General features: G+C 38.8%; 1 protein-coding gene across 3 annotated transcripts; it reads left to right on the top strand.

Moving 5' to 3' along the window:
* Nucleotides 1–834: 834 nt before the first annotated feature.
* GHITM (growth hormone inducible transmembrane protein) lies at nucleotides 835–14538 on the top strand. Of its 3 annotated transcripts, none has more exons than XM_065922724.1 (9): nucleotides 835–965; nucleotides 2520–2684; nucleotides 3674–3773; nucleotides 5256–5367; nucleotides 5787–5928; nucleotides 8862–8970; nucleotides 10493–10681; nucleotides 11140–11311; nucleotides 13184–14538. In XM_065922724.1, the coding sequence occupies exons 2-9, from the start codon at nucleotides 2556–2558 to the stop codon at nucleotides 13266–13268; spliced, it is 1038 nt and encodes a 345-aa protein (XP_065778796.1). In that variant the 5' UTR covers nucleotides 835–965; nucleotides 2520–2555; the 3' UTR covers nucleotides 13269–14538. The 3 variants fall into 3 exon arrangements, with proteins under 3 accessions (XP_065778796.1, XP_065778798.1, XP_065778797.1); XM_065922726.1 differs by having other exon boundaries at nucleotides 851–988; XM_065922725.1 differs by lacking the exon at nucleotides 835–965 and adding an exon at nucleotides 972–1111.
* Nucleotides 14539–14678: the final 140 nt, after the last annotated feature.

Consider the following 14678-nt stretch of genomic DNA (forward strand, 5'->3'; position numbering starts at 1 on the left):
TATTTTTCTTCTTAATGCTTATCACTAACAAATATTTTGTCAATTTTTCTTCTCCACCAGAGTAAACGCCGTAGTACCTTTATTTTGCCAAAACAACGGTACAATGTTATCTTTTATTTGTACGTGTCCCTAGTACAGAGTTTGGTACAAAGTTAGTCTCAGTAAATATTTAATGAGTAAATAAGACCGGAGAAAAAAAGTCTTCCTCGAGTACCAAAAAATGTTTTTCAATTTACAAATTATCTGAATAGGAGCAGTTCTTAGAACCCTGGATAAGAGGCAGAACCTGTTGTACCAACCTATTATTCGAGTATTCGCTGAACCTTTAACTTATGTCGTGGGTAAGTCACAAAACAATGAAATAAACTTCTAAAAATCTGCCTGTTCGCTCTCCGACCTTGTGTGACTCACACCCTTTTGTAGAGTTCACATCGTACCCAGAAAACCGGTTGGTTCCGGTATGAAACTCCCAATTTGGCATACTATCTCGCAATAAGTTCTTGAGAAGGCGTAAAAAGGCAACAAGTGGAAAGAAACGCGGCGAAAGAATAATTTTTAGTTCTTATACTATCCTCTTTCAATTTTAAAGTAATTTTTGTAATTCCTGCCGTTGACACCAGAACGAAAGAACGTCCCACTGTCCTCAGCAAAGACGGCTGAAACGCCTTCTCTGCCCACACCCACAACGGACGTTGACTGTGACGCTCTCTACCGTGCTCCGCTGGCCCCGCCCCCTAACCCGGAACCCCTCCTTCCTACTATGCCCACCCTTCCGTTAGGGCTCCGCTCATGATTGGCTGTCCGTCGTAGTGTTTGCGGCTTCTCCGGATGTTGCGTCACGCAGTGAGCTAAAGAGACTGCGCGCACAGTCAGTAAGAGGTGGGCGGAGGGAGCGGGAGGTTTGGGTGCTTGAGTTTCACCGGCCCGGAGGGGGAACTGCGCGCTTGAGGTGTCCAGGGACTGAGGTACGACTCCCCCGGGCCGACAGGTACCGCGATACTCTGTACTACTGACTGTCGGCCCTCTGGGGCCGCTGCCGACGTGTGGGAAGGTCGGAGGCTGCGGCGCTGCAGACTGCGTCACGGCCTGGCGGCCCGTCAGTTTCCTGCAGGTGACCCTGTGGAGGGGGTTGCGGCTGCGGGACCTGGGGTAGGCGGGCAGGGGCTCGTCCTCTCTGTCCTCTTCTTGGGCAGCGAGGTGCTGATTCATCTCCGCGGCCGGGCGGCCCAGTCGCCGCCCTAGTAGATAAGGGGATCCCGAGTCTGGTGTGTTGTAGAGTGGTGCGAGTTTTGCTGCCCGGCTCTCGTCCGAGTCTTGTGATAAGGGTGAACTTTCTCTGAGGACCAAGCGCCTGAGCTCATGAATGTGCATGGAAGCGTAAGGGCTCGGTAACATTACGCATTCTGTAGCTAAGGCCCCTGAGTTTAAGAGAACAAACCTGTGCACGAGGCCACTTTTTTCTTAGGGTAGAAGCAGAATTGCCACCTTGGAGGCCACTGAACTGGCGTTCCTGTGTAGGTGTGTTGAGGACTGAGAGGCACAGCAGCTTTAGGCTGAGATGATGTAATGGCGTGAAAGTGCTAGAATGACATGGTATTTTACCGAAGGATATTTATCAGTGTTGTGCACCTCACAGATCCCTTGACAGATCTGGAAATATACTTAGATATTTAAAAGCAAGGATTCTTAGCTTTTGAGATGCCTGTTAAAATACATATAACTTGTGTCTTTCTTCTAGGAGTTAAATCATTAGAACAGGAGTTAGACCTAGAAATCTACATTTTTAAGATATATCCTAGGTGGTTTCAGTACCTTGAATGTTTTTATGTTTTGTTTCAAACGGAAGTAATACTTAGCATGGGCTTCCCAGGTGTCTCAGTGATGAAATATCTGCCTACCAAAGCAGGAACCTCAGGTTCAGTCTCTGGGTGGGGAAATCCTCTGGAGAAGGATATGGCAGCCTACTCCAGTATTCTTGTCTGGGAAATCCAAGACAGAGGAGCCTGGCATGCTGCAGTCCATGGGATTGAAGAGAACCCCTTGAAGTTAACTAAACAACAACATTTGGCATGTTTGGTTTCCACTGATTTTTTATAGCCTTGAAAAGTAGTATGACCTTGAAGAGTTAATCATTTCTTATTTGGATAGCATTTTTCCTCTGCTTAAAGTTATTATTAGCTCTCTTTTATAATTTCTCACTGAATACTGATATAAATCTTCAGCCAAAACCACGTTTATAAAATCCATCACACACCCTTTTAATTCTCTATTAGCCAGGTAACTCAAACAAGTTATTTCTCTTGTTACTGTTCCTGTTGAGATTTAAGCCCATTTTGGTGATCTATCTCAAACTTTTTGTGGGATGGATTTCTTGAACTAACAGGAAACAAGCAGAGTATTTATTATTATTGCTTTAAAATGTCTCTTTAATTGATCTTTTCCACTAGGAAATGACTGGCTTTTATCTCTTCTACGTCCTTCCTTCAGTTGGTTAATGGGTTATTTTTGTCTGTCTCTAGCATTTCAGATCTGCTTGGTAAACCTGGTACACCACCATGCTGGCCGCAAGACTTGTGTGTCTCCGAGCACTACCTTCCAGGGTTTTCCACCCAACTTTCACCAAGGCCTCCCCTGTTGTGAAGAATTCCATCGCGAAGAATCAATGGCTTTTAACACCCAGCAGGGTAAAGATAATATTTTTATATTGTCTGTCTGTCTGTCTGCTTCTAGGACCTTTTTTTTTTTTTTTTTTTTTGACAAAACATGAAGCTCCCTACTTTATCATTAGTGATTAACTGAAACAACCCTGAAAAAGCCCCAAATCAGCACTTTCTCCCTATAGGTTTCTTACCATTCTGTTCCGTCCTCATCACACATGAAAAAGAACCCCTGTAACTTCTCCTTTACTTACAGCTCTTGGAGTTTCTCATTCAGAGAATTTAGAGTAATTTGTGAAGGATTGAGAGCTATATGGTTCAACAAAGAAATGGTGGATCCTGTTGTCAAAAGCTTAAGACCCTGGGAATATTACCAGCTGGCCAGTTGCTAACCATGTCATTTCAGCTCTTGCTTAGAGAGTGGTAAAATAAAATCTGTCAGGTTAGAGAGAAACCCATTTCCTTTTATACTAGATTTCTGCTCTAGCATTCAGATTAGGAGTATAAATTTTAAAATGTGAGGTAGATGGAAATGTACAGAAGCTAAGAGAAACAACTTTTTTCTTCTTAAATTAACCGTTTCACTGTTGAAAACGCTGAAATACAGGTAGAAGACCTCTCTCTGTTTGACTTTGTGTTGAGGGAAGAATTGAGCCCATTTCCCAGAAGAGAAATGTAGTTAACACTTACTGAATGCATATCTTTTAAAAGTTAGTGTTTAAAATGGTAAGTCTAGAGGTATAAATAGAATTCATAGTTTATGAAACAAGTAATTGTGAAACTTGAACTGAGAAGTTAGATTGTAATGAATTAGTGAATCACTCTGAGCCTAGAATACAGGTAGGATCTACATTTAATTTTTTAAAGATTAGCTAAGCTTCATTCATAGTGAAGTTACACACATAGAAAGTATCAAGTTACTTTTTACAGAGATATCTAGAGTGTCAAGATCCTCTGTTTTATTGTTAACATTCTTTTATGTGGGTGGTATGTATCTTTGTTTTCATTTATGTCAGGAATATGCCACCAGGACAAGAATTGGGTTTCGACGTGGAAAAACAACCCAAGAACTCAAGGAGGCAGCTTTGGAACCATCGGTGGAAAAAATATTTAAAAGTAGGTGGCAACCTTTAGTAAACTCTTTTAAGAGGCCCATGAACAATCTCCTTAAAATGTATGCAAACCTGTATATATGTGCATCTTGTGAGAAGAAGGGCAATCATCCTCAGGGATCTGATGACCCTGCAAAGGTTGCTACTTGGCTCTGGGCTCAGTGGTTCCCAGTCAGATTTCTCCCAGAAAAAAATTTCTTTCACCATTTTTTTTAAAGGGTTATTAGTTATTATGCTATAATCTGAAAGTTATAATCTGTTAATGAAGTCATTTGAAGTTGTGTAGACTCTTACTCAGACATAATATTTGTATATATTTCAAGCCAGGAGTAAATCACCAAAACATAGGTGTTAATAAAAAGAAGGGACCATTTAGGGCCCCTCAGGAAGCAATACCTTAATGAAATCAGCTTAGTCCACAGCTCGGCTTTCAGCTTTGCAACCTCAGAATCTTGACTGGTCATCTACCCAAAGTCAAAGAACACTACTTAACACCCTTGCAAAAGGTTACTATCTATCTTCCCTGACAAATGGGGTTACATCTTGATAAACCCATCATAAGTTGAAGATGCTCTGAAGTGCAGGATACACTTAATATACCTAACCTTCCAAATATCATAGCTTAGCCTAGCCTACCTTAAATGTGTTGAGAATACATAACATTTGCCTAAAGTTGGGCAAAACTATTTTATACAGTGTTGACTCCTTCCTGTGATTTGTTGAATCCTGAAGGTGAAAAACAGACTTGTTGGGTGAGTACAGAATGGTTATAAGTGTATGGGTTGTCTACCTGCACAATCAACTGGCTGACTGGGCGCTGTGGCTTACTGTCTCTGCCCTGCATCACAGGAAACTATTATATTGCCTATCAGTAACCCAGGAAAAGATCAAAATTAAAAATTTAAAGTGCCGTTTCTACTTGAATACATATTGTAAAGTTGAAAAATCTTCAGTTGGGGACCATCTGTATGCAAATGGGGGAGAACGCTACTTGGCATTCCTCAGGGCATTTCTATTGGTCAGTTGGCCCTAGAAACCAAATTATATGAGTCATCTCAGCACATAGTAACATTCTTAGTGAATAGACTTTCACTAAAGGGAGTAAGAGGCTCTTTGTTAATTTCTCCATCCAGTTAAGAGTTGCTAAATTGTTTCTTTCTCAGTACTCTTGAAAACAAGAGCACCCTCTCCCTTGATTTAGCTGCATAAACACTAATTACATTTTTTTTGTTTCTTTTTTCCTTGATCATCTTTGTTAATAGCATTGTATAACATTTGACTGAAAATGTTATCTTTAATTTCTAAGAGTGCCATGAGAATATACATCTCTTATGAATGAAATAGTGTGTATCACAGAAGTACCCCTGCATCTGCAGATAACAGTGCATCCTCATATTTTGTTAGAGGGAAATTACAGATTAAGTAAGTCTGCTCATGTTAGTCAAGAACAACAGTATTAATGTGCATCTCCTCCTGTGTTCTGCAGTTGATCAGATGGGGAGATGGTTTATAGCTGGAGGGGCTGCAGTTGGTCTTGGAGCTTTGTGCTACTATGGATTGGGAATGTCTAATGAGATCGGAGCTATTGAAAAAGCTGTGTAAGTAAATTGTTCCCAAACAATTCTAGCCTTAAAGCTTCCAGTTTTCTTCTCATCTTTATTTTTTGCCACTTTTGGAATCTTTTATGTCCAGTGTTCCAACTGTGTGGAGATATACATGAATAAAAACAATTTCTTTCCTTGGCATCTATTTATTCAAAGTAAATAGAAATCTTTACCACAGTTATATGTGTTTAAGTAAGGAGAAAATGTGTTGTCTTGTTTATATGCCAAGCACTTATATATATTTTGTTACTTTTTATCATAACTCCAACATACACATCATTATTTCCTAGATAATGGAATAAAATTTACAGCAATAAAATGTTCTAAATTATCCAAGTCTCCCAGCCAGTAAATGATTCAACCAAGATTCACATTCATAATCCTGTAAATTAACCATGTTGTGTTTCTTACAGAATCTGGCCTCAGTATGTGAAGGATAGAATTCATTCCACTTACATGTACTTAGCAGGAAGTATTGGCTTAACAGCTTTGTCTGCCGTGGCAGTGAGCAGAACTCCTGCTCTCATGAACTTCATGATGCGAGGCTCTTGGATAGTAAGTCGGCTTGTTTTTGTTTTCCTTTCCCACTAAAGAGCAAAAGATTAGATGAAAACTATTGGAGCAGGGGTATTAAGTGGAAAGAATACCTTACTATATTAAATATGTTTTTGCTCAGGTAATATATGAATTGTTGGTGCAGCTGAAACAAAGTGGGATATACATTCTTAGGCAAGTCAGGTATTATTCCATGTTGAATATGTATTTTAGTATCAGTAAAGGTGTTGGAACTTAAACTTAGAGGAAACATCCTACGTATCTAGTAGGAGATTTAAAACAGCTCTATTTTATAGGAGTTCACTAAAATAAGGCAGATTAAAATCCATCTTAGAAATCAGGGAAAATAGCTGTCACAAAAACCCAAGCTACTCTAAGAGTGGAATAGTACTGCTACTGTTACTCTGAATTCTCCTTGAACCTATATAAGACTTTGTATTCAATGAGAGTTTCATTTCAGAGGACAGAGTAGTCCAGTTTTGTAAAACACTTTGGAAAGAGGAGAGAAGGTAGTCACTACAAGTGACTTTATAATCCCATTCAAGTGAAGTTTGAGTATTTGAGATCTGGAGTGTAAAGAATACACAATTAGAAAGAGTGTGTTTGATTGCCAGGCTGAGGAGAGTGCCTAACAGAGGCCATTGCAGATACTGGAACAGCAAAAGTATGAAATGCATTTGAGCTTTAAGAGCTAATGTGGAAGAGACGAGAAGCAAGTGTACCAGCTGTGTCTCTTCAAGGTCTGAAACGAGGGATAAGACCCAAACTAAAGCAGTAGTATGAGACTGGAAAGGAAGGTGAGATGGGAAAGTTTGTCTAATATACTTAGAGACTTCTCATGGCAAATTCCCACTGATTCTTTCCATTCTTCTCTTGGCAACCCAGATCCCCATGACTTCCAAATCTGTAATATTTCCACTATACTGTACTTTCCAAAAGGAGAACCATTTGCAGTTATATAGCCATTTGGACGCTTGAGTATTAGGGTCTTGCTTCTCAGATGGGTATAAGACTCTCCTAGCCTCAAGGTTATTGAAGGCACAGAATCAGCTTGTTGAATTCTCATCAGGTATGTCAGTTTTAATGAGGTAAACAGTTTAAAGCAGTGCTTTTATAATAAAGCAAACATGAAAGATTAAAATATACAAAAAGAGTTTAACCCCTAAAATAAGACTTCAAGGAAGTTTTGTGCTTGAACCGCATTCTCAGGTGCCTGTAGGCATAAGATTAGTCTCACCTGCTGTTAGGGCTGCTTAAGTAAAATAGTTTAGAAAGCCAGACAGGTGCTACCGAGATGAAGAAGCCTTTGGAAGGTGACAGGCATATGCATGATGTCAAAGTACCAAGCACAAAGTTTGTGCTTTTGAAACAGAGTAGAGACATCTGACGCTGCTTAAAACAGCCATGGTACTTACTAGGAAAACTTTATCAAGGAAGTAATCCTTGAATATGTCAGCCAGATAGGAAGTGAGGTATTTTTTGGCACAATAAGCAGAATTAAAGAGGCATGAATCTGGGGTGTGTTTGCAGTATATCAGTTCACTGTAGCTGAAGTGTAGAGTATGGGAAGGTAAAAGGCAAAAAGTGGACCTGCGTCATGAAGGATTTTAAAAGAAAAATACACAATTGTGTTAAATACCCTGAAGATGCAGAGATCCATGAAGTAGCTTTTAGGAATTGTTTCTCCGTTGGAAGATGTTGGAGTAGAATCCAGTGTGCTATTCTGTATTATGAGTGAAGGCTTTCCCATTCTCAGCAAAAATAGCTGTGACATTTACCTGTACTTTACCACAGGGGTTGGCCATTCAGATGTCCTTGGTTCAGACAGATGAGGCAGATGAGTGAGGCAGGCCTGGTATGCTACACGGGATCATTGGCATCTAGAGAAAGCCTTCCCAACTAAATGAATTCACTTTTGTTTGTTTGTTTGTTTGAATAGTTGGCCAAACAAAATGTCTACTGCCTAATCTTGCCAAAGGGCTGCAAGTATGCAATTTCTGCCTTAAATTTCCTGAAGATTATCATCTTTCTTGCTTTACAAACATTTCTTTCTTGTGCACACAAGATATATAAATGTATTACAGTGGAAATCTAACACAGGCAAAGAAGAGGGATGAGGGCCAATTCAGCCAAAAAACTAGGAGGATAGAAACGAAGACTCTTTATTTCTCATCTTTTTTATGTGCTCCTATTTTTCAAGTTTTCATTTAGAGAATAGAGTTTAAGGCAGTATACCGTATATGTTCTAATTGGTATATCATCACTAATTGTTTTTAATGTTGGTGCTATGCCAAAATAAATGTAATCTAAAATAATTGTTCTGGGATTTTTTAAGTGATTTTGTTACACCTCTGTCTAACAAGAATAAAATTTTTTAAAGATTTATTTTTACATATTTATTTATTTGACTGTGGTGAGTCCTTGTTGCTGCACATGGGCTCTCTAGTTGCCGCATGCGGGGCCCACTCTCTAGTTGTGGTGCGTGACCGCTCATTGCTGTGGCTTCTCTTGTTGTGGAGCACAGGCTCTAGGCATGTGGGCTCTAGAACACAGGCCCAGCAGTTGTGGTGCACAGGCCTAGTTATTTCGTGGCATGTGGGATATTCCCGGACCAGGGATCAAATAGGTGTCCCCTAGCATTGCAGGGTGGATTCCTAACCACTGGACCACCAGGGAAGTCCAGAATAAAAACTCATTTACTTAAAGTTGTCTGCACAACTTTATGTATGACAGTAGGGGGTGCTCTTGCTAATTTGATCAAACTGAAGTAAACACAAGGCCTTTTAATGTGCTAGAAAAATAAAGAATTCTGTTTATTCTTCTTCATCTTTTTAAGCATAGTCTATTGGAAGGACTAATTGAACTTGGAACTTGTGGGTTCTGCTTTGTTGTTGTGTAAGGATCAGTTTTTCTTAGTAATACATGTCTTTCAGACCATTGGTGCAACCTTTGCAGCCATGATTGGAGCTGGAATGCTGGTACAGTCAATATCATATGAGCAGAGCCCAGGCCCAAAGCACCTTGCTTGGTTACTGCATTCTGGTATGTTGTTTTAAAATTGTTATTAAACAGTCTTAAATACTGCCTCTTTTGGTGGCTCTTCACAGTCATAAATGATACACACACAATTGAATTAAGCCTCATGTCTACTAAACACTTAGTTTCCTGCTCTTATTTCTGGTTGTATTATTGCCAGAGCTCCATTCTGGTAAGTTAATATTTCTGATACTAAGACCATGGACAGCCCCGGTGTTACACTATTCTCAGGTAATAGCCTAGATAGGCAGAGGTTTCTTTTTATGTATTTTGTCTAATACCAGGAGGATTTCACATCTGGTACACATCACTTAAGAATTGCTCTTACTGTGTATCTTTCAGAAAATAAAAAACAGAAGGCCTCCACCAGGGAAAGAGGATGTAAAAATAAGAGCAGAGGTTTTTGCAGTGGAATATAGGGAAGAAAGCAATCAAAAAGATCTTTGGAAATGTACTTCTAATTAGCTGTACTTCTGTACAGCTCATGTGACACCATTGGCTGGATCGATATTTATTTAGATAGTTCTTGACCCAAAGTTACTGTCGGCAAGGCAGAGGCTGTTCAACCCTGGTATTCTGGAACAGTTTTATTATTCTTTGAGGTATTTGTAATAGTCTCCTTAATTATGGAACAACACATGCTTATTTACATAAAGTATTTTCCATGACAAGTATCTGCCTCTGGGTTGAGTAAAGGGCCAGCCAGGTGCAGAACAAAAACGCTTCTTATATGCATGTTCCCTACCACAAAATAAGACAAATTCTATAAGCATTACCGTGAAACTTCCAGGGAAGGAGACTGAAATGTTTTTAACATGGGTTAGTACATGAAAATTAGGCTTTGGGTACCCAATATGAAGAATTTCCAATGTGAAATACATCATTTATATTCATGTGCTGTCTTTGTTTGGGTGAATATGAGACAGCATGACTTCCCAACCTTGCTTTTGAGTCTCTCTCCCAGTAGGTCTTAGGTAATTCAACCATAGGTATTTTCCATGGTGCTTTACAGGACAGTACTTTAGTGAATGGGAGGGCAGAGATACCAGTATTTTCTTTTTTTTTTTTTTTTTTCCCAGTATTTTCTTTTAATACCAGCATCCTGCATAAGAAGAAAATTATTTATAACATAGTATGCATTTGCTACTTTTTATAAAAGTTATTTTAAGCCTTTTTTTCATCTCATTTCTTCTAAATGTGAATGTTATTATAAAAACTTGGTAGACTCAGATCCAAATAATGAGCTACATTGAATTTGACAAAGTTACTAAAAATCTAGACTAGTATTTATACTTGTGAGTATTGACTATTTGGCTAGAAATGGTCTTACTGTTGTGATTTAGAATTTGGATACGTATAAGTTTTAGCTTAGGAGCTTTGGGGCTACTGTTAGCTAAATGAGAGAAGACTTTGTAGCCCTGTTGTTGAACAGTAAGCTCTAATATGTTCAAAAGGCAGGTTAGTTAGAAGCATTTTCCTTTTGGAGGTTACGTAGTAAATGCTTGGTGCCTACTTGCTCTTTCTCCAGGTGTGATGGGTGCTGTGGTGGCTCCGCTGACGATACTAGGGGGGCCTCTTCTCCTCAGAGCTGCATGGTACACAGCTGGCGTTGTGGGAGGCCTCTCCACCGTGGCCATGTGTGCGCCCAGTGAGAAGTTTCTGAACATGGGGGCGCCCCTGGGCGTGGGCCTCGGTGTCGTCTTTGTGTCCTCACTAGGTAAGCCGCTGTGCTTTGACACTTGGTTCTTGATGTCCTGAAATCATCTAACATACCCTGGTATTCTGATGGAGAGAATGTAGTAAGTGTCCTTTTTTAAAGTTGGTTAAAAGATAAATGCCAGTTCGACTGGATTTACTCATTTGGCATAATGGCAAACCATTATTACTGGTTTTACCAAATACATCTTAAATGAGAAGGTTGGTCTGGAGAACATGAAAATTTCTCTGATGCAGGAACCTTCCTATTCTGTGGGCAAGTGACCCAATGCAGGAATGAGTATAATGGGTTTTGAACTAAATGTATTTAAAATTAGACAGTGCACTTACTCAAATGTTTCCTTACCTGTGCAGTATACCAAAGAAAAAGTTTCTGTGAGTAATGTTGTATAATGTAAGTATAAATCCTAGTTACAGAAAAATCCTTTCAAAAGAATTATTTTCCCATTTTGATTTCAGGGTCGATGTTTCTTCCACCCACCACTGTGGCTGGCGCCACTCTGTACTCAGTGGCAGTTTATGGTGGATTAGCTCTTTTCAGCATGTTTCTTCTGTATGATACACAGAAAGTAATCAAGCGTGCAGAAGTAGTACCAGTGTATGGAGTTCAGAAATATGACCCCATCAATTCGTAAGTAGCCTTGAATGTCTTTTCTTTGTTGCATAAGGATGTTTGTGTTGGCTTGGCCTATTTTGTTTTATGACTGTTAGTTTCCAAGGGCTGCTGTAACAAATTATAAACTGGGTGATTTACAATAAGTTTATTCTGTTGCAGAGTCCAGAAGTGTGACATCAGGGTATCCTCGGCTGGTACCTTCTGAGGGTTCCAGGGGAGCATCTGGTCCATGCCTCTCTCCTAGCTTCTTGTCGTGACCAGCCATCCTTGGCGTTCCTTAGCGTTCGTCACTCTGACCTCTGCTCCTGTGTTCATATGATATGCTCCCTGTGTTTCTGTCTCTCATCCGTTCAGTTCAGTCACTCAGTTGTGTCCAACTCTTGGCAACCCCACGGACAGCAACATGAGTCGGTGATGCCATCCAACCATCTCATCCTCTGTCGTTCCCTTCTCCTTCTGCCTTCAATCTTTCCCAGCATATTATATCTTTCATAATGATGCCATATTGGACTAAGTTTCACCCTTCTCCAGTGTTACCTCTTCTTAATTCACATCTTAATTACATTCACAAAGACCCGAAAATAAGGTCACATTCACAGATAACACAGATTAGGACTTGACATATCTTTTGAGTTCAGCCTGCAACTGTGTTGAATTTTAGTATTTTATTGCTATTAATTTTTTGGTCTGGTCTCTCTCCTTAGTAAGCTATATGTACACGGAATGTTTGATTATATTGCAACTAAGTGTGATAATTAGGTGTGTATTCAGTTGATTCAGAGTATTGTACCTATTTTTGTTAATTAGCCTTATAAAACTCTTGTCGATAAATTATTTTTGTAGTTTATATTTAACAGACTTTAAAAGTGAAGAAAAGACTTATTCAGTTCAGTTCAGTCACTCAGTTGTGTCCGACTCTTTGCAACCCCATGAATTTAGTCAAGTGTTTTTGGAAAGTGTACATAATTGACTTAATTTTTGATAGAAAATCCTATTAAAAATTGAAAACACTTCAATTTTTTATTAAAAGTTGAAAATTCCATTTCGGAATTATTCAACTGTGTAGCTGATATTAAGTTTTGTATAATGATTGTGTTTCCTTTCCTTGGTGTCTCCACCCAAGTAAGTTATTTTATTTAAGTAATTTCCGTGAGTCTCAGTGTCTATGACATTTCTAAAAGTAACTTACTTTTCTTTATTTAAAACTTAATATGATGATTTTTTTTTTAAGTGTTCCTATAGTGCTTACAGATTTGTAGCAAGTTTCTTTGGAGGTGATGCAGGGAGGCAATGAGGAAATATATTTTAAAATGCCAGACTTGTGTCTAACACATTTTTGTAAAGGTGTTTCTTTGGTCTTGTTTTGATTAGTTCATTGTCTATCACCCTTTTCTTTTTTTTTTTAACAAAATAACTGTACTCAGAGTACCAGAGAATATAAAGATTTTTTTAAAACTGCCCTTCAACAAAGATGAATCTGCCAAAAGAAAATCTTGACAGTTTTCTAGTCTAAGACTTCCTTTTTTGTTGTTCAGTCGCCAAGTGTCCCGACTCTTTTGCAGCCCCACCAACTATAGCCTGCCGGGCTCCCCTCCGTGGGATATTCCAGGCAAGAATACTGGAGTGGGTTGCCGTTTCCTTCTCTAGGGAATCTTCCAGACCCAAGGATCAAACCCACATCTCCTGAATTAGCAGACAGATTCTTTACCGTTGAGCCACCAGGGAAGCCCAGGACTTCCTTAGTTGACATCTTTTTTTTTTTTAATTTCCATTTCATCTATCTAGGACATATAATCAGTATTGCCCTTTCTTTACTTCATTAAGGAATAGTTTTTGTCATTGTTATAAGACCTACATCATATTTAATGGACATAATTTCTTTTCTAGGATGCTGGGAATCTACATGGATACATTAAACATATTTATGCGTGTTGCCACTATTCTAGCAACTGGAGGCAACAGGAAGAAGTGAAGTGACTCAGCTTCTGACTTCCTTAATACATCAGATATCTGGCTTGTTTAATAGGGGCAGATACTCATTAAATAGTTTGTACAAGCAGCTTTCGTTGAAGTTTAGAAGATAAGAACTTGTCATCGTGTTTCAAACGTTCCAGTAATGTGATGCTTCAGGTCTGCTTTTCTCCTGGAGAATAAATTCAGTAGTTCTCTTCCAGATATAGCATATGCATTTTCAATTCTCGTGTCTGAGTAATTCTAAAATGTTCTGATTGTGAAAACCAAAGTTTGTTTGACAGGAATTTGAGTGTTTTATCTATTTTAAAATTTATTTGGTTTAGTGAAAGTTCACAAACTTGTGTACCTGCAGTTTTCTTTTTGGAATGTGGATTATTAACAAGTAATGTCATAAGTGATGAAAGGATTTGGTAAAGGGACCAGAGAGAAGTAAAGGGTCACCTGCAGTTTTTCTTTGAATACTCAGCACTTAGGTAATGGTGGTGGGTAAGTGAGGGAGTCTGGACATTTGGAAACAAGTCATGACTGTATCTCTGCTGAACCTACCAGACACATTGAGCAACCAAGACATAGATGATTCTCCAGGCTCTCCTTATAATACAGATGGGATCATGTTTGACTTCCTGTTGTCTCACACTGTTAGGAGAGTTCAAAATGCTAACCACATGGAGAATTCCTGTTATAACGTGTATGTTGTAAGTCTTTTGAATCACCTGGAACAAAATATCCTTAAAACACTCAGGAAAAAAAATACTCAAAGCATCAATGTTATTGCATTTTAAGTATACAAACAGTATGTGCATAATTGCTGGAAATTTTTGCAAATTTATTGCGATACTTAAAGGAATGCTTGCTTGCCGTTCTCATTTATTCAGGCTTTAAAACTTTATCAGAAAAACCTGTCTGTGATTTATATTTGAGATTATGAAAGTTTTTCCCTTTGATTTGATTTCTTGCATTCAAAAAGGAAGGCAAAGTGAGGCTTTTTTCATGAACTATATCAATCAAAAATGTAATGGAGAAAAGACTTCATTAGAGTTTCCCCCGCCAGAATTTTTCTTCTCCATAGACTGTTATTTTGTGCCGTTTGTAAGTTTTTTGATACAGAAGAGTTATTTTTGGAAGTTATTAGGAATGAAATAAGTGTATGATTATTGAGATGGTGTATCAACAAATATTTATTACAGCAATCCAGAAAAAAACTGTTCTTACCTCCTCACTTCAGGATGTTTATTTCTGAAATAATAAAGGTTCTAGTCAGATGGTGATTGGTCTGTAATTTTTCCAGTTGACCCATATGCATACCATTGAATAGGGGTTTTGTGAAAGCAACTGACTCGTACTGACGTTGTATATAGAGTAGTAGTTTAGTCGCTAAATCATGTCCAACTCTTTGTGACCCGATGGA

The sequence above is a fragment of the Muntiacus reevesi genome, chromosome 2 (genome assembly GCF_963930625.1).
Source record: "Muntiacus reevesi chromosome 2, mMunRee1.1, whole genome shotgun sequence".
Classification (NCBI taxonomy): Eukaryota; Metazoa; Chordata; class Mammalia; order Artiodactyla; family Cervidae; genus Muntiacus; species Muntiacus reevesi.

Coding starts and splice junctions, on each gene's coding strand:
- GHITM (XM_065922724.1), top strand. CDS start 2,556: ATGCTGGCCGCAAGACTTGTGTGTCTCCGAGCACTACCTTCCAGGGTT. Junction 3,774..5,255: donor GGTGGAAAAAATATTTAAAA/GTAGGTGGCAAC, acceptor TGTGTTCTGCAG/TTGATCAGATGGGGAGATGG. Junction 5,368..5,786: donor GGAGCTATTGAAAAAGCTGT/GTAAGTAAATTG, acceptor TGTTTCTTACAG/AATCTGGCCTCAGTATGTGA.